Source organism: Neolamprologus brichardi, chromosome 7 (assembly GCF_056152115.1).
Source record: "Neolamprologus brichardi isolate AB-2024 chromosome 7, ASM5615211v1, whole genome shotgun sequence".
Lineage (NCBI taxonomy): Eukaryota > Metazoa > Chordata > Actinopteri > Cichliformes > Cichlidae > Neolamprologus > Neolamprologus brichardi.
Window position 1 is genome coordinate 55,801,348 of NC_142110.1, and position 27,981 is coordinate 55,829,328.

The 27,981-nt window shown below is 38.7% G+C and overlaps 1 protein-coding gene across 1 annotated transcript in view; it reads left to right on the forward strand.

The window, feature by feature from the left end:
- The first annotated feature begins 224 nt into the window (after nt 1-224).
- cwc27 (CWC27 spliceosome associated cyclophilin) overlaps nt 225-27,981 on the forward strand; it is a 32,534-nt gene continuing 4,777 nt past the window's right edge. The window contains exons 1-13 of the mRNA XM_006804740.3: nt 225-435; nt 564-660; nt 1,073-1,185; nt 1,297-1,440; nt 1,603-1,701; nt 1,787-1,890; nt 3,865-3,934; nt 4,144-4,223; nt 4,314-4,356; nt 4,432-4,607; nt 17,609-17,712; nt 24,982-25,091; nt 25,195-25,298. Of these exons, the coding sequence (XP_006804803.1) occupies nt 394-435; nt 564-660; nt 1,073-1,185; nt 1,297-1,440; nt 1,603-1,701; nt 1,787-1,890; nt 3,865-3,934; nt 4,144-4,223; nt 4,314-4,356; nt 4,432-4,607; nt 17,609-17,712; nt 24,982-25,091; nt 25,195-25,298 (1,286 nt within the window). The 5' untranslated portion in view covers nt 225-393. The remainder of the gene's footprint in view (nt 436-563; nt 661-1,072; nt 1,186-1,296; nt 1,441-1,602; nt 1,702-1,786; nt 1,891-3,864; nt 3,935-4,143; nt 4,224-4,313; nt 4,357-4,431; nt 4,608-17,608; nt 17,713-24,981; nt 25,092-25,194; nt 25,299-27,981) is intronic.

Below are 27,981 nucleotides of genomic sequence, written 5' to 3' on the forward strand. Positions count from 1 at the left end.
CTAGGAGCGATCCAAAAATCTGTTTCACGGGGTGAAGTACCGAGCTTGTTTTGGATTGTTTTGTCATCAACACTCTCGGAGTTTGATTCACGTGCGAATAAAAGTTTTTTATGTGTTTTATGGAAACAGAAAAAATCTAATTAAGTGACGTTATTTGAAAATAACGGAACAGAAAATCAATAATTAAACCGAAACCCCCTATGTTCTCGGAAGTAAACAATCAACTCATGTATCGCCAATATGGCTGTAAAGAGTGAAATGTGAAATGTATCACATTTAAAGTTTATTACTGTAACAAACGTTACTATCTGTATTTTCGAGGAACCCAAAGTTCAGATCGTGTGGGAATATATTTTTTATTCTGCTAACAAAACACAGAAACGTAGCGGCAGGATGAGCAACATTTACATTCAAGAGCCACCAACAAATGGGAAGGTAAGCGCCAGTTTACAATTTAAACTTCAGTTTTTTCGTGCATAATGTTGCGGGTGTGTAGGTACCAATAGCTAGCCACTCCTAACACTGTTTAGCTCTGAATGTATAATTTCGTGGTCTTTTCGCAGGTCCTGTTAAAGACAACAGCAGGTGATATTGACATTGAGTTGTGGTCCAAGGAGGCTCCTAAAGCATGCAGGAATTTCGTGCAGCTGTGCATGGAAGGTAAGAATTCACCAAGGAAGTGCAGAAACCACTGGAGAACAACGTCAAATTCAGTTTGCGCTAAATTAGGCCGAATTATTCCAGGCGTGCCCTTAAAATATATTGGTTTGGTAAAACTAGCATCTTTAAGCATTAGGCCATGATGCGTGTAAGTGTCATGTTTTTATCTTATTTTGAAGATTATTGATGGACTAAAATGTGAATAAATGTTGAGTCTTAGACATAGTTACTTATATAATTCTTGTAAGCAGAGAAATGGCTGCTATGAGTGTACATAAGACTTTTTTTAATCCCAGAAACTATATTCAGCTGAGCTCTGTCTTTATTTAAATGTCCTTGTTGGCTCAGATTTCTTGAGGGAACTGTTGTTGCCTTATTGTTTTTTAGTATACAGTATGTCTTGATCTTCTAGGTTATTATGATGGTACAGTGTTCCACAGAGTGGTGCCTGATTTCATCGTTCAGGGGGGAGATCCTACTGGGACAGGGGCAGGCGGAGAGTCCATCTATGGCCGACCATTCAAGGTGAGGCTGCTTTTCTTCTCATTTTATTTTTAATTCTGAAGTGGATTTCTAATTCCTATGAGCAGGTGACACTAAAATACGATGTCTTCTAAACTTTCTTTCACCTTTCAGGATGAGTTTCACTCTAGGTTGCGCTTCAATCGGAGGGGTTTGGTTGCCATGGCAAATGCAGGGCCACATGACAATGGCAGTCAGTTTTTTCTCACCTTGGGACGTGCAGATGAACTCAACAATAAACATACCATATTTGGCAAGGTAAATCTGTAAGAACATGATGACTTATTCTCTATCTGTATTCATGATTGAATGCTGTCTTCAATGAATATATGAATATACCAAGATTAGTGGCGTTTTCCCCAGGCAGGATGTGCTAAGAGTGTGCCTGACCATTTCTATTTTCTGCAATCCCCACTCCAGGTCACCGGAGATACCGTGTATAACATGCTCAGATTAGCAGAAGTTGAGTGTGATGGTGAGGAAAGACCTCTGAATCCTCACAAGATCAAATCTGCTGAGGTATTTTAGTTCATTCTATTTTACCTGCTCAGCAATATGTTTATCTAGCTTCTGTAATTTAAGCTTTTCTTTTTGTCTCTCCTAGGTGTTACATTCTCCATTTGATGACATCATACCTCGTGAAATAAAGAAACTCAAAAAGGAAAAGGATAAAGAAGAGACGAAGAAATCACAGTCAAAAGCCACAAAGTGAGTGCTCAGCCTTCATCTGTCTTTCTGATTGAAACAAGATCAAGACTGTACCCAGGAGCACCTGCATTTTTGTACATAAGGGAATATATTATGCTTATTTCCATATCTATATATAGATATATATTTTCTTGCACTTTACTAGAGTAGCTTTGCATGATTCACAGTATAAAATATTGCTCATTTGTCTTATACTGAGTCTTATACCGAGCCTTGGTCTATAGTTCATCATTTATGTAAAAAAGGTTGAACCTTTAAGGTAACCCATTCTATATGCCAACTTTTTTAGTTACCCCCAGTGTTGTATCTCCTTTAGCTTATCGCCTGCCAGAAGACTACAGAGGTCATAGATCACAAAGTTATTCTGAAGTGAAATCAAGTGTTTACAAACAGTGAAAGTGTCCACTGTAGCTGCTGTTTATGCTTCTCATACACCGATCAGGCATAACACTGACAGTGGTCACACTGATTATCTCTTCATCATAGCACATGTTAGTAGGTGAGATATGTTAGGCAGAAAATTAACTTTTTCCCCCCAATTAATGTTAGAAGCAGGAAAAATATGCTGTGGTCAGTGTCATTGGCGGCCTGGCTTATAGGCGTATTGAGGCGCGAGTGATGGCTGGCCCGTGTTTCAATCCAACAGTTGAGATACTGTAGCTCAAACTGCCAAAAATGTATTGCTGTTTCTGATAGAATCACAATACACTGTACAGTTGTGTATGCATAGGCACAGACCAGTCAGCACAGACCAGTCATTATGCTGACCCCTGTCCACCACAGAAAGCACCAAGCAGTAGTACTGAACTACAGAGCAATGGAAGAAGGTGGCCTGGTCTGATGAATTACGTGGATGTGCATCATTTACCTGCATTACACCTACAATCAGGCCTGTTTCATTTTTCAAAAGTGGTTTGAGGACAAGAAGCACAACAGTGAGTTTTAAGTGTTGACTTGGCATTCAAATTCTATTTAGAGGATCTGTTGCTAGCATCATGGTGCCAGATACCATAGCACACCTTCAGGAGTCTTGTCGAGTCAGGGACCAACACAATATTAGGCAGGTGGCCATAATGCCTGATTGGTGTATGTGCTGTTATCCCTGATCTTTGGTGTTTTGTGTACATGTTGGTGTTAAAATGTTAGAAAACAATATATTCACACAGATTGTTTAGGTCAGTATGAAACCTCTGCTTTTGGTCTCTTGGCTCCTCGGGATTTATTGTACCTGTGCTAACATCATTATTATCATTATTATTTGAAACTTTGGCCCTGGTTTGTACACTATATGGACAAAAGTGTCTGGCTACTTACACGTTACACCTACAGGAGGTGATCGGCCATTGAAACCCATGCCACGAAGCCAGTAGCACGTCATAATTGTGCTGATGTGAGGCTGAGAACTCTGTAGTTTCTAGGTCAGCAGAGCATTGGTGATTACATGCATTGTGCCTCAGCATCTCAGTAACTTTATATGGTCTGCCACGCTGTGATTGAGTTGCTGTGGTTCCTAAAGCCTTCCTCTTTGGAATAATGCCACTTACAATTGATCATGGAATATCTTGGATGGAAGAAATTTCACAAACTAACTTGCTGATCCTAATTCAGGTCTATGCTCCGTGTCATGAAGCTTTTTAGAGCGACCATTCTTTCACAAATCTTGTGAAGGCAGACTGCATGGCTTACATACACCTGTGGCAATGTGACTTAAAACACCTAAATGCAAAGATTGGCAGGTTTTGTCCAGTATATTTGGCCTCATACTGTTAGTCTAGGTCCCAACACTTCCTGTTCTTCTCTTTAAAGAACCTGAATGATAGCCTGAACTAGAGGTAATGGTGTTAATAGGTCCTCTTTAAACTGATTACTGTTTGCTACATGTTTAATTTGTTTTTAGTGCCAATAATGTTATTGATAAAGATTTATAACAATATGTTATTTCCCTGCAATTACCCATGTTTGTGTGTTTTGCAGGAATTTCAGTCTTTTATCATTTGGAGAGGAAGCTGAAGAAGATGAGGAGATGGTGAACCAAGTCAGCCAGGTACTGGATCGTAAAACCATTATATGTGGGCACCTCTGACATTTACTCATGTGCCACTCACACATCATAACTAGGTGTATATTAGAAATATTAAGAAATTTCAAAAAGTACATAGACATGTAAATAACTTTTGTCTGGGCATTTTTCTTTTCTTTTTTTTCTTTTCTTTTCTTTTCTTTTCTTTTCTTTTCTTTTCTTTTTTTAAATAGACATTCAAGGGAAAAAGCAAAAGCAGCCATGACCTTTTGAAAGATGATCCCAGACTGAGCTCTGTTCCAGCAGTTGATAAGTAATTCATTAATAGTTATAAAGCTATTTTAATTTCCTTTTTAAATTTGAATTATTAAAAAGTCTGAACCTATGTTGGCTCTGCTCACAGGGGTAAGAAAAAAAAAGCATCTGCATCTGGTGATGCAGCTTTGGTAAGTCTTTTAGATTTTCCTCCATTTGCACTCAGAGGCGTAGTATTAACATTAGTGTTTGATGTGTTTCTCCAGTCAGGTGACGAGGCTGATGATGATGTTGAGGATGACATGGACACGGATGAGGAATATGACTCGGAGAAGAAAGAGAAGATCAGAGAGCTCATAAGTAAAAAGCTAAAGAAGGAAAAGGGTGGAGAGAAAGTGGCAGAGCCCACTGAAGAGGAGCAAGAAAAAAAGATGAGCCGCAGGTATTTTTTTTTTTCTTGGTTGTTTGGGTTTTTTTTGCAACCCTGCTGCACATAAATTCAACTGAACTACTAGAAAATTTAAAACGTAGGTACTGCATAATGATCCCTCTGAAATTATGTATTTTGAAAAATTTTACCACTAAAAACTGTTGCGTGTAGTTAAAATTACATGGCTGCTAAAAACAAAAAAAAAAGTATTTCATAGGTTTTTTCAGCAGCGTCTTATGGTCGTTGTTGAACTTGTAATGTGGTGTGAAATCCTGGTGGGGGAGCTATTGGACTATGTAATATATAGATGATGCTAAACCTTACCTGTTGCTGATTGTTATTATAACTTTTATTTTTCTGACAAGGAAAATATTTAGTAAGTCCAAGAGACAAAATGTTACTTTTCAATGTTCATAGCTGCATATGTTTTTCTTTTTTCAATTACGTAATTGTTAGTCTGAGATTCCTAAAGACATAGCAGTGCAACACAATGATAAACAACAATTTGAAACCCACAAATTTCATTCAGATGTGATAAATAAAAGCACCAAATTTCAGTTTATGAGAAGCAGGAAATGGTAAACCTTTAGCATCTTTACTAGAAAAATGTCATTGTTTTAGCTCCACCTTGACCTAATCTTGAAATTTCATGACAACAAGAACAAATTCAAGAGAGATGAGAAGGATTTGCATAATATTTTAACAGCTCAGTGGCCTAGACACAGTAGAAACAATCATTAGCTCGTATTAATTAGTGCCTTTCTGCAGCAGCAAATCGTCTTGAACAGTCATGTTTTGTCTGGCAGTTTCTCTGATGCAGTCGTGGTTGGACTCTGTTGTACAAATTAATGTATATTTAACAATTTAGATTTGGTGTTACTTGTTCGTGAGCTCTTTTAGATTGTCATCCTTTAGTGTCACCCTTACAGCCACTTTGATGCTGACTTGCTCACCATACTGGAAAGAAGGTTTTTGGGGCTCTTGAGCTCCAGACTGAGGCACTTGAGGCACGTAGGGAGGAGTGGTTCATACCTTGGCGTCACTATTTGAAACTTTAGTCATGTTTAATTAATTTGAGCACCCACCATTGTAACTATATATGTCACAGAAGATAAGAAAATGCATAATAGATACCCCTTTTTAAGTCATTAGTAGCAAAACAGGCATATATTAACTGGATTTATTTAAAATATTCCTCCTGAAATAGATGGAGAACCTTAATCTTTATTCGATTTTTAGATAAAAGTGAGCCCAATTAGTTATGAAAAAAAGTTATAGGGCCAACTTGGTTATTTTTATTCATGTGTAGTGATTTATCCAGTTTCAAAAGCTGGATCCAGAGAATATTTGAAGTTTTGGCTTGAAATGAGTTAAATTACAAATACGTTATCACAATACATTTTTACAGGACCCTGTGTAGTCTTACAAAATAGTTAGTACACCCGATCATAGCTTTAGCAGCATTCACTGGAAATAATTGTTTTGTGTTTGACCCTATCAATCTCTCACATCGCTGTGGAGGAATTTTGGCCCACTCTTCTCAACATTGCTTCAGTTCATTGAGGTTTGCAAACATTCGTTTATGCACGTTTTTCTTAAGATCCAGTCACAGCATTTCAATCAGATTGAAGTCTGGACTTTGCTGGGCCATTGCAACAGCTTGATTCTTTTCTCTCTTCTTTTCAGCCATTTTGTTGTAGATTTGCGGCTGTGATGGGGATCACTGTCGCGTCACATGACCCAGTTTCAGCAAAGCTTTAGCTGTCGACAGATGGCCTCGCATTTGACATTAGAGTATGTTAGTATACAGAGGACTTTATGGTTTACTCAGTGATTGTTAGGTGCCCAAATCCTCTAGCTGCAAAACAAGTATATATCATCAGGCCATCCTCCATCCTGCTTGACAGTTGGTGTGAGGTGTTTGCGCTGATATGCTGTGCTTGTTTTTTGACGAAAATAATCTCCACTTTGACCTTGTCTGTCTGAAGAACATTGCTCCAGAAGTCTTTTTGTTGTTGTTGTTTTGTTTTTTTAACCACAGTCTATATAAAAGACAGGCACAGCCTCCTCTGTAGTTTATCTTCATGGTAATCTCTTTCTTGATCTTCCAGTGTCAGGAGTGACCATATTTAGACAAGAGTTTCAGTGGGCTGCCCACTAGGAGCTGTTGTGACCTGAGGGTTGCTTTGGCCAGCAGGAGTAGAAAACAGTATTATTGAATGATGCGCAGCTCTCTTACTCACCTATAAGCTTTTCCACAGTGTCCATGGGAGCAGGTGTGGACCACAAACAAATAGAGGCAAACGTGCTTTCTCTCTTTCTCAAGAAGGCACAGTATGTCTGCTTGCCTCTTCCTACGCATAATGTTAAATCACCTCTCAACCACCTTTCCTCTCAAAAAGGAGAGGTGGTTGTGGACCAAAAAAATATGATGGAACAAAAAACAATGCAGTTAAATACTTAAAAAAAAAAAATAAGTATCAGTCCTGAACCAGTTGTTATACATTAAATGTCAATAAATCTGTGTGTGAAGTTTTTTGATAGTTTGATTTGATGCTTGAATGCAAAGGTATTCATTTCAGTGTTTGAGCTAATTCAGGAACTTTTTGTGTTTTAAAAGTGTGACTCTTTGTTTGCATTTGTCTTCGAGGGTTTTTTGAGGGTGGGTCACTCTGACTTGTTAATGCTAAATGTTTGGATTTTTAATCTGGATAACTTTCATTCCACATTAACATAGTGAATACATGTTATGGAGTATGGCTATATCCTGGTAGTGGAATTGTATAATTCCATTTGTTTACAAAAGGTACCATAAATATTTCCAAACGTCCACTTTAGTGGCTTCAGTTTGCAGAGTCCTAACACAAAGCTGACAGCTGTAGGATACAGCTGTGTGTCTGTCAGAACATTTGCAGCCCTAACTAGAAGCATCAGTGAAGTTCACACACGAGATATAAAGAAGAATCATCCTCATACAGTTTTTATGAAGGGAGAGAAACTGAAGCTATGGAAAAACTGCTCCTATTTAGGGAATACTTGAAGTTGGGTGATTCGCAAGACAGACTAAAAAGAATGGTCTAAAACAAAGTAGCAGAGACTGAAGACTCTTCCTGCTCCTGTGCTGTTAGATATAACCTGGAAGCCATACATTTTAGACATCCTGCTTGAAGAAGTATGATGGAAGTTTGAAGTTCTTATTAAGAAACTAAGACTAATATCATGCACCCTGATTTCATGAGTAGCGGTGGATGAACTTAAGAAAGTTCCTGCTCACAGCCATTTTGATTCTTTACATTTGCCGTGGAAAACTTTGAGGTCAGAATTCAGAAATTTCAGACCATAAAGTCCTAGTCAATAGTATCTGAAAAGCTCCAAACAAACCACTAGATCCTCCTTTTCCCATCATACAGCTAACTTCACATTTAAACTTTAAGCACAAGCCCAAACTTAGAATACCCAATATTGTATAACTGATAAGTGTTTTTCACTTGTTACAAAACTCTCTTCAGAGCCAAAGAGACATTAAACAACAGATTTCAAAGCCTCCTTGTGACAAGTACACTAAACTTGCAGTGGCTCTTCAAGAAAAATTGTCTACTAGAAGTCCTTATCTCCAGTTCTCCTACTTTTTCCCCAAAATGATTTATTTAGTTCTCACCCAATGAAGTGGAGTCTAACCTGTTTTTTTACATTACCTCCAGCTCTGTCAATACACACCCACTTACTTTGATACATTCTCACAAACACATGCACGCACGCACACACACCAAAGCTCGCACATCTCAGTTGTTTCTCACTGGACCAACATCAGGACTCTGCTCTTTGAAGCAGGAAAATTGGCATTCAACACGAATTGCTTACTTAGCAGTAAACAGCACGTCTGTCCAAGCCAGCCGTGTGGGCGCAATGGAGGTGAGAGTGATGGTGTGTGTGATAATATTTGGATGAAAATGACCTGTGGAGAATGGAGAGAGTGATTTAACAGTTATCTCTCCACAATATCCTCTTCACAGGTAGCTCTCAGCACACATAATCAACATACCCCTCTCTCATTAGTGCTAATAGGATAAAGAGTGGGCCCCCAGTCAGATGTGTGTGTGTGTGTGTGTGTGTGCGTGTGTGCGTGCCCTGACTGACAGCCAGCTCAATGCAGGCAGACTGCAGTATATTAAACACAAGCGCAGATTGTTTTGCTACAAGAACTGTAACCCAACACAGTGGTTTGTCTTGGCAGGGAATCAAAGAGCAGGCTGGTAGGTACAGTGTTAGTACAGGACAAAGGGGGCATTGTTGCAGGGTGAGCTTGCTCTCCCACCGTTGCTTTGCTTTGGGCTTTCAGCTACTTTGTCCGCAAGGAAGAACACCAACTGCTATCTAGTCACCTGGGAAAAAGGAGGCAGGATGTTAACAGCAGTCACTAATCTCCATTCTGTCTGATGGCCTTCACTGCTGCATGACTTCTGCTATTTGGTCTTTCATTTAATTCCTTTGTACTTGCTATGTGTGTGAGTGTGAGTATGTGAGAGAGAGATACAGGTTTGTAGTGATTTACGGAGTAAATTTTACAAAGCTCCCCCTATTGCTGAGAAAACTATGAAATTAGGAGTGTGCATGAATCCAAAATAGTTTTGACTTGATGTAAAAACTGTCTTAAGTTGCTTTCCAGGAGCCAGATGATATTCCACTGCAATATTCCGTCACTGCAAAATGCTTGGACTTGTTCATATTCAGCATTCAGTTTCCAAATAATAGTTTACCTGTGAATACAACTTTAAAACTAAGGACACAATTGATCAAAACACATTCATTTCTCCCAGAGTTTGCCTCAATTTGTTGTGTAGTCGATGTTGTGGGTACCTCTCTTTAAGCCTTTACACTTACAGTTTGACACTCCCTTTATGTTACTATTGATCAAGTGCCTTTGCTCTTTCAAGTGGGCCTCTTTGTCTTGAGTGGGAGGGTGGGGGGTGCTTTATAAAAGACACTACGGAATGAAGTCCCAAAAGCAGTGTATGTGGTAGTCGCCACTTTTGTTAAACCCGACGGGGCATGACTGGGGAAGCAAAACGCTTCCATATGGCTGTGGGACACAGGGTGAGCTGCTTCTGCCAGCATGGCCTGGCTCCCTCTGCTGTTTCTGGTAATGGCTTTTTAGTTACAGCAGACTGAAGATAATGACAGAACAGCACATCCTGTTATTTATTCCACTTGTTATCACTTATGTGTATTTGGTGACTTAATAATACAGATGGAGTTACTTTTTTTTTTTTTTTTAATTCAGTGTGTCTTCCAGATTTTCATTTTCATGTCATCTGTAGAATATTCTAATTAAAATTACATTTGGTCGGGACTTGTGTGTATTTTTAGTGTAGGTGTATACACATGATACATAGAAATGTATTTAGGTGTGAATAAATGTAGGAAAATAAAGGATCCAGTATCTGATTTACAGTGACTTTTCAATATTGATTATGATGTAGATTTTCTTCTTTAGAGTGTAAGAATACTGTATTTTGGGGCCCAAAGCCAGCAGCAGTTTTAGGGTAGTAAAAAATGTATTCATCAGCACATTGACTGTTTTTGTTTAATATATATACTCTGCTTTTCCCATATGTTTATGAAAAGCTATGCGGGTCATTGTTCATTAACTTTATCTTGACTTTGCATTACTGTCTGCTCCTCTGTGATGCAACTCTCCTACATGTGCTGCAGACAATGCTAAGTGTGTTTTAAACAAAGAAGTTGAAGCCATTCTGTAGGACATTCTGTTTAATGACACTATTTCTAAAGCTACCCAAGCATCTTTTTTGAGTGTTGTACTATATTACAAAAAGAAGGTTTTACAGCCAGTATAAGAGTATGCCAATATCAGTATATTATATTGGCTGTAAATTAATGTTTAATGTTCCTTTCAAACATTCCCAGCCCAAAGAAATTTTAACATCATAAAAGAAAACCAGGAGATATTCTCATCTGAGGAGATGGAACCAGTGAATTTGTATATAATATATAATTTCAAGTTATCATAGTGTCAAACTCCTCGAGAGAAAAGAAAAATCTATGTTCCCTCTGGCACTCTGCCACGTGCTCTAATCAAAGCTGTGTGTGTTTTAATCTTGTGAATGTCTTCTTAATTCGTTGAGTTGTTTAGTCTATAAAATGTTACCACAATTTTCCAAAACCTGAGAGTAAATGTTTGTGGGAGAGTCAGTTTACGTTAATATAAAACAGAGGAAAACCAAATCTTCACGTTGGAGAAGGTTTTAGTTAAAAAACGACTATAAAGATTAATCATTTTTCAAACGAGTTGCTGACTCGCTTTCCGTTGATTGACTAACTAAGGAATTGACCGGCCCCTGTAGTTCTATTCTTCATCTGTTGGTCTTCTGCCACGTTGGGTCTGTTTCTCTTTCCACATTTCAAACATCTTTTCAGTATTTAAAACACCTTAAGAAAGCATTCCCTTAGCCTTGTGGACAGTTTACCTTAAATGAGACATCAGACACTAATTATCCCGACCAAGCTGCAGACAGTATGTCACTGTGTATTAATTGGCTGCACTTGTCTCTTGTCATTGGTCATAACCCAGTGCATTCTCAGGGAAAGGTTGCAGAGATCATGAAAGCATTCAGCGCTGCATTTGTACAGAAACCTGCTTGAGATAATCCAGTTCTTGGCAGCAGAGTTGTGTATGTTTTGGAACTGCCAGGTTTACACATCTCTGGACCACTGTAGCATGTCTGCACCATATGGGGCACTTGCTTGCTGGAAACAGTTCCATACAGCAATGCATATCTAAGATGTGTGAAGTTTTGAGGGTTTTTTTTGTTTCTTTGTTTGTTTTATATAATTCAAAGTGAATAAAAAGCAAAAGTCAGGCTTGGACTGTAATCGGCATCATCATCTGATACTGTGCACATTTATGTCAAAATATTTAAGTGAAGTAGAAAATGTGAAACTAAATATAATTCATACAGTTAATACTCTATGACATTAATGAGTTATTTCCAGCATAACTGATTAGATGAAGGCTAAAGCATCGTTTCAGAAATTAGGCAGGTGAAGCGCTCTAAAAAGGAACCTTGGTCCACTGCGTTGACCTAGATCACTTTGCAAAGTCCTGCAAATTCCTGTGTTGAGGTTAGATTCTTCAACTCCAGCTCACAGTTCTCCTTGGCTTTTGACCAAGCCATGGAGTGCCCCCCGAGGGGAGTTCACCCAGCCACCTTGTTATTCTAGCACATTCATCCACATCACTTGCTCAGTCATTAGACTGGATTTAATCCAACGTAGCAAAGAGAAGCTGCTGCTGCCACCCTTGTGGTGTACTTACTCTAAATAACTCTGAGGTGTTAAATTTTACTTTTAGACATACTTTTGACCCATCTTAATCACGCTGTGGCCACATTTTAAGTGAAAACTGTTTGATTTCTGTCAGTATTTACATTTCGTGAAAGCCATTTGAAGGCAAGATGAGAATACAAAGAAATCCAAAAAAGGATAGCACAGCGTGCTTGTCTATTTTGGAAAAACTATTGAATTTTTGATGAACCATACAGTCATCACTTTACTATTTTTAAGGTTGTCAAATTCCTGTGTCAGCCTCAGACTCCTGCCAGACACTGGAGTATTAAATGCAAGGTTCGGAATCATGAGTACTTGGTCTACTGCCAATCACTTCATATGCTTTCTTTATGAAAAGTTAATCATCCACAGCTCTCTGGTTTTCACATTTCTTGAATTTTCAGGAGTGACAGTAGCTGGCAGCCCCAAAGTACACTCAGACCGCAGGGGCTAGTAGGGAGTCACAAAAAAGATTGATAATATATCTAGTCCTGCCAGTTTTGGTCTGTTTATCTGGCAACAAATGACAACAGATGAGTGCCTCTCCGATTGGCCTTGTTTTTTAAAATGATTGTTAAAATCATCTCTCCTGCTGGCAAATAGATTGCCTTATTGAGTAAAGGAATGGGTAGACTTGCAGAAATGGGACAAGAAGGAGCTACCCTGTGTTTTGTCTGTCCTTTATTCTCTTCTTCAGTTATTCTTGCCTTGCACTGAATGAAGTGTTGTTAAAGTGTTATTTTCTTTTGTTTTTTTTTCCTTGTTTTTTGCTGAACCTGAGTTATAAATGTCCATCTTAACATTGATAATGCTGGCTGCCTAAAAAAATCTATGACTAAAACATGCGTTTACATACATTAGACAAAACATTGTGATTCGGACTGGGCAACAAGTGTAGAAACAGAGTAGTTTGTTGTGTTATGATGTGAGGGTCTTGGGAGGAATTTGCTGAGCCCCGAGGTGTGTCCTAACAGGTGTTGGTGGGGCTTTTCCTGTCCTTTCTGCCCTTTTTTCTTTATTGGCACCATGGTTATGGGGCTGATTGTTCAGCTGTTGCCTTGGATACATCTCCTGTTTTCCTAATGGCAACATGTCAAGACAGGTCAAAAATGATCACGTAGTCCAGTGTGTTCTTTACTCAAAAATAGGCTTGCAAAATCCTTCCTATTAATGCCCATTAATGCCAGAGAAGTGTCAGAGATGATGTTCCTATAAAACCCACAAGAGATACTAGATTAAAGGGCATTTGGAAATCCCAACTGTATGATCATCAGTGCTGCCAAAACTACAGAATCTCCTCACTATTAAATGAATGGGGAGCTTCTGTATAAGGATAATATAATATAGTGTACTGCACAGCCTTTGCCAACAAGTCTTTACTATTAGAATGGTCACCTGAGCTCAGTGAGCTGTGAAAGATGGCTACTGCCACTAGTAAAATAACAACAACAATAATAATAACAATAACTAGTAAAAAGCCACATGCCTGCAGCCTATGTGACTTTTTGGAGGCAGATAAATTTGTGTTGACTAGGTGCACACAGTATTAAATAAATCATAGAAAAAATTTCCACGTGATTAAATTGCTTTATTTTAGCATTATGCAGTTCTATTATTCCAACTTAATGTATTTCAGTTGGACCAACTTAACTTGGACCATAATTTATTAAAGATTAATCAACTTATTTAATGCAGTTGAGTCCAACTTAGTTTAACCCATGCAAATTACATTAGTCCAACAAAAGTAGTTGCTGCTAATACAAAGCCAGTTATTAATGCTGAAATCCTTTTCATGAATAAGTTCATTTAAAGAGTTACTTTTTGAAATGTTAAAAAAAATTACAGTCTGGATAACATAAAACTTGCCGGTCTATCGCAGGCTAACACAGAGAACAATTTGCAGTCACATTGACACTTATGGGTAATTTAGAATTACCATTTAACCTAACCCCACTAACTGCATGTCTTTGGACTGTGGGAGGAAGTCAGAGTATCCGGAGAGAACCCATGCAAGCCATGCAGGCCAGATGGTTGATTTGAACTCAGGACCTTCTTCTTGTGAGGCAACAGTGCTAAGCAGCGCACCACCGAGCTGTCAATGATTATTTACAACAAGTACACAATAACAAGGAAAGATATAGATAGATATAGATTTTATATATATTTTTTTTTTCTTTTTTTTTTTGTCGATATACAATAATGATAGCATACACGTGGTGTGTGTAGGCTTTTCTGCCTCTTATAACCTCAGTGATTTTCTTTTGGTTTGAAATCTCATGTGATCTTGTGGTATCGTGTCCAGGCAACTAACCACTCCTGCAAGACTGTATCATGTCATTTCAACAAGATCTTATATGATTCACCATATAAACATAAAATTATTTTTGATCAAATTTAGTGCCATCAGCGTTAATCTCGCTAAAATGACGTTAACGCCATAACTGCATTAACGTGGCAAGCTAACCGCGGTAACATGTTGACGCAGTGCAGCCCCACGCACGGGGCGATCCGCGGTAACTTGTTAACGGAGATTTGCCGCGTTAATGCAGTTATGGCGTTAACGTCATTTTAGCAAGATTAACGCTGACAGCACTAATTAAATTACAATTTATACTCTTCTAAGTGTAACAACCACCCAAATTCACTTTTTTGAGTGTTTGGCTAAAGAGGCTAAAACCTCAATCTTCAGCTGGTCAACCCTGTGATGTTTCAGTGTCCACAGCAGTATATATTCCTAGCAGCTAATTTCAATTAAAAGGCCTAATATTTTTTAACTTGATAAACATTAGCAATCCTAGCACCAGCATCCTTCAATCCTTGCATGCCTTTACTGAATATGGTTAGACAGTACCGGTGAAATAGTCAATACACGGAACAAAAGTCTTAGTCCCTGGCTACATTCGATACCAATATTATTCCCAAGTATTAGCCATTGTACCCAAATTGTATCAGATGATAGCAGACAAGTTTTGAAATTGTTACAAAGAAGTACAAAAAATTGCTAGAACATTGCATAAATGGGAAGAGCAGGATCAAGCATGTTTTTGAAACTTGATCCGTTCTACTAGTAAGGCTGTTAAACCCTCTTTCGTTGTGTGTGTGACTTTTTTAAAACATCTTAATGAAAGTGCAATATTAAATTATTGGAGCTCAGCTTGCATTTGCACAATCTTTGTTAAATCTGACAGTTGGTATTAAAAAGGTTTGTTGCTGCCTTCATCACCTTAAAAAAACAAAATAGTTAACTGGCCACCTACTGCAGTAATTCTGCAGTAACGTGGATGGAGAGTTTTCTGCTATCATTTTAATCAAAGAGTACCACCAGCGAGACAAAAACCCATTCATCATGTGGGAGTGTGAATTGCAGCTGGAGTCTTCAAATTATTACGTTCTTTGCCCACCTATGGGTTTTCACATCTGTGTCGCATTACAATGCTTTATGTAAAATATGTCTTAGAAAAGAGGTTTGTTGTTATTGATTCTTCTGTAGACTGAGCTGAGCAAGCAACTTCCTCGCATAGGCAGTGTCTGCCAACCAGTTTCTACCGTTGGCAACTTAGTTTGGATTCAGCTGAAGCAATTTTTTTTTCTTCAGGAAAACAGAGGACTAACAACTGTATGTCTGACTGATTCCTTATGTGTATCCTCAGAAGAACCAGGAAAGCTAACAAGGAAGAGACATGACATCAAGTCAGACACAGCTGTTAATATTTGCTGAGCCACTTACAGTTAAAATATCACTCAGTTTGATGCCTCAGTACTTTGCCACAGACAATGTCAGAGAATTAAACAAATATAGCACTAGCTACAAACACAAGAATCAAAGTTTCACATAAAAGGAAAGAGAAAGGATATAAATGAATGTCTGTCCAGAAAAGCAGATGTAGGAAACAAAAGCAGCCATTGTTTGGTCTGGAGATGCCTCAGATGTTTCTAGGCCAGGGGCCCAGACTGTGCAGCTTACCTGTGCTTTGTGGCTCTGCAAGTGAATGGGATGAAAACAGAGCTGTCAGGCAGTACAAAAATATTATCATTTCTTAACATAACATATCTGCTCTGTAACTGGCAGAAGTCTCAGTCATATGATGGGGAACAATAATCAGCATTGCTGGCCTTGTATGAGCTGGGCTTCAGGCCGCCTGCCAAGAGGACACCACCTTGGAGTTAAGGAAGTGAGGATGTGCCTTGGCCTGCCTCTGTCATCCAGTTAAAGGTTTTACAAGGGTGGCTAGCCAGGAGAGGAGTGCCTGGGATAGTTATTGCAGTGCCACTTGAGCGGAGGAAGTATAAAGTTTTTTATTACTTCTGCCACTCAGAGCATTGTGTATTTTATGTATCGAAAAACATTCATATTTAACTTCATACAACTTGTGTAGTGCTTTGATTTATATGCAAATTAATTATGTGCATGCTCTTTTGTACAAATATGAACATGATACTGACCTCATTAACAAATTTTGTTGAGGTCAAATTTAGCTTTAGATTGCCAAAAAAAAAAGTACTGTAACTCAGTTTTAAAAACCAACCCCAGAGATTCATCACTTTCCGTTTATATCGCAAAAGGGATGAGTTTATGGTCTGAAACACAGCTTTGGTTCTTGAGCAGCTCAGGTTGAGCGGTTTGGAGACAAAGTTAGAGAGTGAGACATTTAGAACATGTGTCAAGGAGAGAGACTGAATATATTACACACATAGGATGTTGAAGATGGAGCTGCCGGGCAGGAAGAAATGAGAGGGACCTGAAGGAAGTTCATGGATGTAGTGAAGGGCATGCACTACATCAGGCATGCAGCTGGTTGGTGTGACAGAGGAGGATGCAAGTGATAGGGTGAGATGCAAGCAGATCTCTAAAGGAAGCAGTCGAAAAAAGAGGAAGAGGATTTTGGCTTTAGACTGACTGGCTTTGACATGGTTCTTGTTAGTGATTACCTGTGACTTGACTTGGAAAGTGTCTAAATCAACCTGGGATTTAATTTTTGAGTTCTTGATCTTCACTTAAGACCAAAGTTCAAATTCCAGACTCGCCTCTCTCCACTTTGGTCTTGACCACAATAAAAAGATGGGTAATACCCACTGTGACATCATCCACTGGTTAGTGAAGTCCTGTTTGAAGTGTCAAGTTGAGTGATTTGGCTGTCACCATTTGGATGTTTTGAAAAGCGATCAGATGAGCGAAGAACCGATTTGACTGAGAAATCGGGGGACACTGGTCGTTTGCAGGCTAGTGTCTTGTTTGACTCTAAATGGGAACTATAATTTAAAAAGTGAACATCATGTTGCATTCAGTAAGACTTCAAACAAGCAACTAAGGGCACAAACTCTCGAGGAAAGTGTTTTCTGTTTACTGAACCAACACCAGCTTTTCCATGTGCCTTCTTTATTCTGTGTTTCGTATATGTGCCCACCATAATGACAAGTAGCAACTTGTTTATAAAGACATTTAATATTCTTAAAACGTAAAAAAAAATGTATGCCTTGTGTTTGTTTTGCGATGAAGCCAGTGGAGCCAAATGTCTGTTCAAACTATTCTATTCTTGTTTGTAATGGATGACTTTTTTCTTTGGGCCTGCCGCTCTGGGATTCTTCTTGTCTGTTAACAAGTGTATTCCTTTTATAACAGATGTATATGTTGAGTTTATGATCTCAAAACTGTATTTCTCCATTTACAGTGATGAATTACGGAAAGAGGCGCGACAGTTGAAGAAAGAACTGCAGGCCATAAAGCAAAGAAAAGAAGAAAGTTCAAAACCTGCAAAAGATGAAGTCAAGGAGGGTATGTGTGCAAATGTTTAATCCCCTACATGCACTCTTAAGTGTCCTGGTGTAACCCATTATATTTAAAATTTATTGGTGGCAGATGATATAGTGGGTGTATATTATATGTATATAATATATATTTATAGGTTTAGGGTTTTTTTTAATGATCTTTAAAAGTAGATCTAAGTGTGAAGTAAGTCTCTAGGAGGGTGGTCTGTGCTACATTCTCTGCTAATGGACACTGAGACAGGCAACCCTCTGATTTTGTCAATTAGTTGCAGACGTCTATTTCCCCCCCACCTAAACGGCCTGCATTTTTGTGTTGAAGCTTTCTGAAAATTGCATGGGTAAAAATTGTTGAGTGGCCACCATGGTTGCACATCAAACCCAATGTGTTTGTTAGTTTGCAGCTTTGGCCCAACTAAATTCTGTACAAATCTGCCCCCAAATCTCCTCTGGTCTTCACCACACTCCAGTCTGTCATAATGCTGTCAATCACTGGATTTTTGCTGACGCTGAAACGCATTTTTGAGAATTACAAAAACCACTCAGACACAGAGGTTAGCCTGAGGTTGTGTGTGTTGTTGTGCAACAAAACAAAGTGGTTTACAGGGGGTGTCTGCAGGGAGCAGCCTAAGTGTGGGATTACCACCAGCCAAAATTTACAAAAGTCCACGAAGAGCTCTTGTTGCTCAAACATTGTTTTTGTCTCCACAAACACTGATGGAGTCATGCTTTTAAGTAGAGACACAGACCCTAATGTTTATTTGCTGCCAATTGGCGGCATGATTTTAGATTAAAGAGGACAAGATGCAGTCACTATGTTGTACTCCAATACTATCATTAACTACAATTCTTTTGCTCCCTCTAAATTTGTGTTGCTCTCAATTTAATCTCTATTCTAACACTCACTAAAAAATCCACTTATTGATTCAGGTGTTGAGACAGTAGCAGCCTTGCATTGTTATACCTAATGGCGAGTAGCCTAAGCTCCTCTATTATCTTACAAGGTATTTAAATTCAGCCAGGGGCCTTTGTTTTGTTCTTTCCTGTCAGCTTAGCCAGAGGCAGGGGTTTCTTTTAAAGAGTTCCTCGTTACATTTTTGTGTTGGAAACAAAAGTTAATTCCATTAAATGGAATGGATAGATGTCATGGGCCAATGGCCGCTGCAGGGGAGACGGATGTCTGCTTAAATGCAGTAAATCTTGTAACTCCACTCAGCCACAGACGAGCACTGTGGTGAGGTTTTTGTTTTATCTCATCTCACTGGAGAAGCTGTGCAGCAATAAGGGCTACGCACACACACACACACACACACACACACACACACACACACACACACACACACACACACACACACACACACACACACACACACACACACACACAGAGACAATGCCATCCCTTTAAGCTAAAAATTTTCTCCTGATTCTGCTTTGACCACTTTGTGAAGGTCAGCGTCTGGTGCCATTCGCTCACATGTCTCTTTAATTGGTCAGTGCTTACTCAGTGACCACATGATGCTTGTTTGAATTATTTTGCATCTGTAACAAATCATCGGGGGGTTGTCATATAATCCACTAGATATGTTCTTGGTAAATTATGTCATCTGAGATATGGCAAAACAGGAAAGTCATGATGGCATCTCCAAATTCCCATTTTCTGCAGCTGACAGTGGAAAGTCCTAGAGATGATCAGTTTACTATCACTTACAAGGCAGTTAAGATTATCAAAGATTTTTCTACTGCAAGTAATTGAATACTTGAAATAACATAAAATAAATGTAATAATAATAATAATAATAATAATAGTAATTTATTGTGCCTGCACTAAAATATTGTTAAATGCATATTCTTCAGCCTGTAATATACCATCAGTGTGTATATGATTCTTGATCTGCATGCCTGCCTGATGTCATTCTGTGTCCATTCATTATCCTCACTCACCGCTGTGCCTGGCATTAAACTTGATTGGCCTGAAATGCAAACCGTCTCTTCAGAATTCACCTTTAACACACAGTTTAGTTCATCACAATCATCACTTCAGTTTTCTCTTCAGCTTTCACAGAAATTATAGCATGTTCCTGCAGTCTGGATTTCTCTTTCTTGGCATGACCACTGGGTACCAGAGCCAAAAATAAGAGAGGCATTCTGAAACTACTGTCCATTCAAAACCCTCTAAAATGATGTGGCAGCATACTTTATCCCACTTAGATATTATACAGGTCTGCGTGTGTATTCCTGGCGTTGTATTACACTGGTGCCTTGTCAGTCATGTTGTTCATTTTTAGGACATGTATCAATTGAATGCTATATGAAATGCCAAATACTGTGATTGAAATTATTATTTTAACTGCTCAGCAGATCAACTGGGAGTCTTAGACCAGCTTGATTGTTTTTACAAAAAACATCTTTGGTATTTTCATCCACTTTAAACCCCCAAAAGCGCTGCTCAGATAAAATAAGGTAACTTATTGCCTTGTTTTTTTTTTAGTCAGAAATGTTCCTAATTTGATAGCATGCGATCAAATTATGACACCCAGGAAGCAAGTACAAGTACAACTTGGTGACCAGAGGACACAGAAAAATAATAACATTTAGTGACAACGGGCAACATAACCACTAGAAACATTATGTAGCCACTTAAAAATTTCTCTGCTTTGAGGCAAGCGATTGAACCTACTGCCAATTAGAGGGTTACCTAGGCAACTCGAGACAAAAATGTTTGCTAGCAACCAGCAGGTACAGAGCAATGCAAGTCAGGGAATTGAATCTGAATTGCCAACGACTCTGAAACATGCCAGTAGGGGACATATGATAGAGTAGTATAAATTAGAGCGTTACCTAGACAACAGGAGCCTGGGATGTCCACTAGTTACCAATCATCAGCTACAAAGTGATGCAAGTAAATCACAACCACATCACTTCTTGCATGGACTCTTAATGATGGAGTCCCTTTAGTTTTCATAATGTCTTGCTTATTTTGTTTATGAATTACAAAAGGCAGTATATCACTGAATTGTGGTTACTTTAGGAAGGCATGTGTCATGCATCTATACAACAGTAACACAAAGCCATCTAAAAATTCATTTCAGGGAGGTTGTTTTGTGTTTCTTTTTAAACAATCAGCAGAGCAGCTTTGAAGTTTACACAGTTTACTCAGTTTAACTACCTTTATTTATTACTTCTTATTGTGCCACTTTGACTTTGTTAAAAACTCCTGATTGTTTAACAGAGAATGGGGAAAACTTTATCCTGTGAAAGGGGCGTTTGTCGTCCACAACACACCTCGGTTGCTGTAACAGCAGCTTGATTTGTAGCTCTCTAGATCCCAGGTGACAGGAAAGGGGAGGAATATAATTTAAAATGTCATCAAACTCAGGGATAGTCAGTGACAACAGCTGGAGAAGGGATGTGTGTTCTTCGCGCATGACCTCAGGGCATCATCAGTCAGCATCCGGCATGTCATAGGTTGCAGCAGAGGTGACTGGGCAAGAGATGGAGGAAGATCACGTGTTTGCGTCATAAATCAAGTCAGAAAAAGGGCTGCCCCTCTAAGCAGCACAACAGACTTCAGTAATGAGACCAGTCAAGTGGGGGAAAGTCTTATACTTTGATTTTCCCCCCCCTTTTTTGTGATCTGTGTGCATTTGGTTTGGAAATTAAGTGATTTCTTATTTGGAGTTATTTGCAAAGGATCCACCAGAATTTCACTCACCAAAACTGAAGCACTCACTTCTTGAATCAGCTGTACTGTACCACGAAGCAAGTTACATTATTCAGTTCAGTTTTTGTTTGTATAGCACCAAATCACAACAACAGTTACCTCAAGGTGCTTTATATTGTAAAGTAAAGAGAGAAACATCAGACAACTCCCTTTGAGCAGTTGGCGACAGTGGGAAGGAAAAACTCCCTTTTAACAAGATAAAACCTCCGGCAGAACCAGGCCCAGGGAGGGCGATGTCTTGACATTTGGTTTGGAGCAACTCCTTCTAATTTTCTCAAAGTGCATAATGAATTATTGTTTAAAGACACACAAATAGTTTTTTTTTTCTTCTTTTTTTCTGTAGTTATAACACATTTTGTATTTGTCTTTTATTCAAACCAAGATTGACCAATGACTTACATGAAACATGACCTGTCCAGTTTGTTATTCTATTTTTTTTAATCATATCCTCCTGAGAACCAAGGAAAAGGGAATCTCCCCATTGCACTTTTTTGTGATTTCTTTCTTCTTTTACAGCTAAAAGAGCCCACCCAAACACATGCGATATCAATGGAAGGTTCCTCTATTTAGTACTTTAGGACTTAGTAGGTTACCTGAAATAAGTCAAAAGATATAGACCAAAAACAAATATCCATTACAGAGGACATAAATGAACAGCCTGGTTCTCAGGAGGATATTTAAGGGTTTCAGTTGGTATAGTCTCTAGTTAGTTGTGCATGCTTGGGTCATTTAAACAAGCTTTTCAGTAAGGTCTGGTTCATATGCCTGCCTTAAGTTCTTTGTTGTTCTGTTAGTTTATTTTGGGAAATATGTTGTCTCATGAACTCATAAAATAGCAGCTCTCTCCTAAATGACAAGCAGGGGCCTCGTGTGTTTTCTCTGTTGCATCATTTATTTAGTGCAGCTGAATATGTCAGAGCATCCAGTCAGGAGTGGCACAGCTTGGCGAGTGAGGTGACGGTGATCTGGGGCTTGTGTCTGTGTGTGACATCACATTTTGTTGTGGAAAGAAAGTGCTCAGACAGCCAGCAGACTGTGCTCACTGTCTGCCACTCTGTGACTTCACAGACTGTACACCTGAACTCTGAGATTTACAGAGGCACATTAACTGCATGAGACACCGATGTCAGCACACTGATTGTCTCTCCTTCTATTCACGATGAGAGAATTTTTCACACATACTGCAGAGAGGACAGTTTGGTGGAAAAGTATTCCCAGCATACTGTGATTTTACCCTCCCTGTCTGTACTTTGTGACACACACAGCTCATACAGTACATCTGTTGCACTAGACGGCTACAGTCTAGTTTCCTTCCTTTTATTTGTATTAGAGATGAAACTAAGGAATATCTTCATTGTCAGTTAGTTCAGTTGGTTGTGCTCTCACTTATATTTTATGTCTGTAAATTAGACAAAACATAGCAAAATAAAAATATTTATATTTAAGAAGCTTTATTAAGTGGGTTTTTTTTTCACTTCATGGGTTTTGTCCAGCTAGTGATGTGAAACAGAAAAAAGCAAAAAAGAATGAATCAACAACATGATTAATCCTCTTCTTTTCAGTGCAGCTTTATTTCCACATTAGAGATCGGCGATGATTAGCTAAGGAATCTCCGACTCCTGCAAGTCAAGCTCCACATACGTTATAATTTAGTAGGGGTGGGGGGAAAAATCGATACTGTGTAGTATCGTGATATTTTGTTTGCTAATAATGTATCGATACAGGGACAGCAGAAATCAATATTTTGTTACAAACAATTTTTTCGTGGACTGGAACATGCTCTGACTTCAGAGCATGTTGATCCTTTTTCTGAGCAAGAATCCTGACATTCCTTCACTGTCCAAATGTGTTTAACTTTTTTTTTGGCAGCAATAAACATGACAGTTTACTTATTTTAAGTTAAGACATGTTTTTATTATTAAGTTTAAAACTTTTTTATTTAATGTAAAATTATATTTTGTTTTAATTTACTTTCAAATTCTTCAGTTGCTGAATGGGCTGCATAGTTTTCATAAATTGCATAGTTCAGAATAGCTATAATTGTACCAGATGGTTGCATTCAGTTAAGTTGGACTATACTGTAATACAAACCGTTCAGTTTGTCAACAATAAAACTGAAATGAGAGAAAGACTGAGTGTGAGACTTTGATATTAGATAAAATGAATATTGATAAAGTTTACCTTTATGTACAGAATTTGAATATCGCAAAATATTTTAAAAAATTGCAATAATATCGTATCGTGCGTTAAGTATTGTGATAATATCGTATCATGAGTTGTATGGTGATTCCCACCTCTATAATTTAGTCTAGTATATTTTGAAGTAGCCTAACAGTTGTATCAGTTTCTGTATGTAGTCAACAAAGGCTGTTAAGTACAGTCAGTGCAGTATTTTGACATTTATTCAACATTTTGACGTTTATAGTTTCATTATCAACTGGAGGATATGCTAATAATAAAACAATAAAATAATTAGTCTCTTTTTCTTATTTGAATTCAAAAGTTTAAAAAGAGCTTTTGATCTTCAAATAAACTGCTTAATTTAAAAAATAATTTTAAAATGTACTCCTGTTCAGTCCTTTCAAACAGGTTCAGACACTTGGAGATGGTGCAAACCACTATTTTCCTTACATTTGTCACCTTCTATAATCATTTAAAAAAATAATAATAATAATAGATTTTTTTAATTCCTTGATAATATTTCAGTAGGACCAGTTAAGTGACCTTCACTACTCTCAAATCAGCTGAATATGATTCACACTTGCTCTAATCTGTGCTAAAATTTAACTGACTCGGTTAAATCTTAAGGCTCGTTACGTATGTCATCTTTGATCAGGAAAAAAATGAGGGATGATTATTTTATTCCTTCTTTGTGATGGTGAGCAATAGCATGGATACGTACAGAGCATGACAGTCTGAGGTGGACGGACTATCTTTTCAGTTTTCTGGCAATTATGGTCATGGAGCATGTACAGCAGCATCTGTGAAGGCTTTTCCTTTTATGTTTTCTTGCTGCTCTTGTTCTGTTTTTTTGGGGGGGGGTTTACCTGTCATTTGTTAAGTAGCAGTTAATTACACTTAAAACTGAACATCCAAAAATAAATATTTATTCATTTATTTTAAATCTGATAAAACATCCCTGAATTCTGTTCAGTTTAGGAACAGTTTCACAAGTCGTCAAAAAGACGAAACCAAAGACAAAGACTATTATTAAAAACCTCTCCAGTTATCTTTGCATGAACCAGTTTGAATTTTAGACCATCCAAATAATGTAATTTTGTAAAAGTTAAAACTTCTTGGCCGGCTTTCATTCTGGCTCCCTCAGGCCAGAGAGTCGCTCATCCAAACAAGCTCAAACTTGGCAGTGCACTTAACTCATTTCCTTGGCAACACAGCCTGCAAGCTTGAAGTGGTTGGATAAACAGTTGTTGAGATAGGTAAAGAACAGTTGGAAGTACGGACATGCAGAGATTTCTCAAGTTGTTAGTTAAGATTTGTCTGATTTCTTGCTTTGCTGCTATAACAGCTGTCTACTTTGTCTCTTTTGACTCTCTAAAGTGGAGAAAAAGCCAACCAGTGAAGCTGTGGCTGAGTACTTGGAGGGAAGAAAGAAATATGAAGGGCTCAAGAACCGAAAACTGAAAAAAGGCTCAAGCAGAGAGGAACAGGCAAGAGGGCACAATATGTTGCACTAAATTACTGAAATTGAAATTGACTGTAAATTCTGTAGTTTTTAATGTGTGTTTTAATGATGTCTGATCTTTACGGTAGACGCTGGCCCTGCTCAACAGCTTCAAGTCCAAGCTGTCATCGGCCATCACTGAGGGTCCACAGGAGGACGTGGAGGAGCTGGCAGAGGATGATGACAAAGGATGGTCAGTGAGCTTGACACTATTCGAGATAAATAAGCGGGATATTTTCATTTTCTTCTTTCATGGTCATCTTTTAGGAAAGAATCCAGACATTGTTCATTTATTTCAATTTATGCAACTGAATAAAGCAAAGTCAAGCATGATCATGAGCAGTGTTGGGTAAGTTACTTTAAATGAGTAACTTAGTTACATTACTAGTTTCTTCTATCAAAAGTAACTCAGTTACTTCAAGTTACTCGTTACTTTCAAAGTAACGAGTTACTAGGGAAAGTAACTTTGGTTTTACTCAGAATTCTCTTGTTAATGTGTTGCTTCCATAACTTTGCCAGTCTTCTAGCTTGCTTACTTGCCACAAGTGCGCTGTGCCACCTACCAATAGAAAAAATAATAATAATGTGCATATTTCCACGAGAGAAATCCCACGCCTGGACCGTCATTGACTGCTGCCATGATTCTAGCCTACGTCACAGCGTCATGTGCGCCTTTTACATCCAACACAAAAACTGCAGTCATGGTGCTTTGATTGTACTCAGAACTCTGAAATTCTGCCTTCTGAGTAGGGCGATGTAGGTAACACCAGACTGCAGATGAGCTGCATACAGGGCTGGTTTGGGACAAAAAATTGGCCCGGGCGTTTTGACTAGAGACTGGCCCGCCATTATAGGAAAAATCATAAAGCCTTTGAATGAAAACAAACGCTGTTGTGACAGTGATGTACACTGTTCTGATGGTATATATGTATCAATCTATCAATCGTTTGTTGTAAGATTCAGATAATTATTTTTTAAAAGCGAGACATTTTAAATGAGAATAAGAAAGAAAAGTATTTCTTTGTGCCCCCCTCTCCCTGTTAATGCCCAACCTGCCCCCCTGGCAACACTTTGCTAGATCCGCACCTGCACAGTTACCAGCTGTCAGCTACCTAAAAAAGGATCCTGGTGTTATCTGTCTCTCAGAAACAGTTCATAACTTCCCTTCAACTCATTCATGTCACCTAAAAGGTAAACCTGTTTCTCCATAACCTGTTCAGCTCTGATGATTCAGTAAGGACATCTCCTGGTTTCATCTGCATGTTTCCCTCTCACCAGATAACCAAACCGACATCATGACCAGCAGCTTTTTTGCAGCTGTGGCTCCAGCAAACATCAGCTGATAGTAGAAATTAATATTAAATAAATTCTAACAACAGCTGATCAAGCTTAAACGTGCTGCTGTTGTTTAACGCGACATCGGCTGGTTTCCTCTTTCTGGCGCAAAGTGGGCGCTAAACAAACAAGAGAGCCGATCAGCTGATCATTGATCAGTTTTCATGATTGAAGTAGAAACAGGAGAGGGAGGGGGAGAATGAAAGAAGAAGAGTCAGCTGTGCAGCAAAGACACAGAATAACTCCAGCTTTGTGCCTTTTTTATTGTAGCTGAATTACGGGACAAACTGTTCCTTTTCACCTCAATAAGAAACACGTAATATTTTCTCTGAATACCAGACGGGATGGTTGACAACTCTAATAACTTATGAACAAAATAAAGTTTAACATCGTTAACATCATAGCACCCACCCAGTTGTATAGAAACTCCATCATGCTAGCTAGTACGCAGTACGGAAAAGTCAGAATAACGAAAATAAACTCCACCTAAACTTGGTTTATATCTGACCCAGATAGACTGCAGGTCATAACTTCTTACCTGAAGTTCAGTTCACCTGACACCGGCGGCCGCCTCAGGTCTCTGCTCCTCCTGCGTCCCCTTTCCCTCCTCCACCTGCTGCCTCCACCACTTGCTAATGTTACTGAATCGGTGGAAGCTCCACGATAGCCACCACACGAAGTAACGAGTAACGACCCTATCTAAATCCCAGTAACGACTAACGCGTTCCTGATTTTGGCATAATAACTAGTTACCGTGCTCGTTACCACAATAATAACGTAGTTACTGTCCCATCACAGTCCCAACACTGATCATGAGCCTATCCCACCTGTCTTAGGGTGAGAGGCAGGATACACCCTGGACAGGTTGCCAGTCTGTCACAGGGCTACCATTCGCACTCACATTTACTCCCGCATTGGGCAATTTAGTGTTTCCAATTAACCTAACCCCACTAACTGCATGTTTTTGGACTGTGAGAGGAAGCTGAAGTACCTGGAGAGAACCCACACAAACACGAGGAGAACATGCAAACTCCACACAGAAGGACCCTGGCCTGACATAATTATGTTAAAAATGACTATTTAGTTCTTTAAAATTTGAAGACATTTAAAAGATTAAATGGAAGACGGTTAAATTTTCATTTAAGTGTTGCTTTTGGTTATTTTTTAGTTAAAACTTGCTGATTATAGTGTTATACTCATAGACAGTAATAAAGACATAACCACTATGATGTCACCCACTGGTGTCTGGATTCCCATTTTTGAAGTTTCGAGATTACCGTTTTCCGCCATCAGCATCTTGGTTGCAAGAAAACTGATGTAACAAGAAGAGGTGGGTCTGAGTGTAAAACCACTGACTCATCGGCAGATGGTTTGTGACTGACAAGTTGTTAGTCAATGAGCAAAACATGGTATGAGCAAAAAGGTCAACAAAGAAAGCCTTGTCTTCCCCCCCCTCAACAACCCCCCCGCCCACCCCCATAGCTTTCTATGGAGGGAAAAGGCTCGGGCTGGACGTTTGTTTGCAACCCCAGCTATCGCCA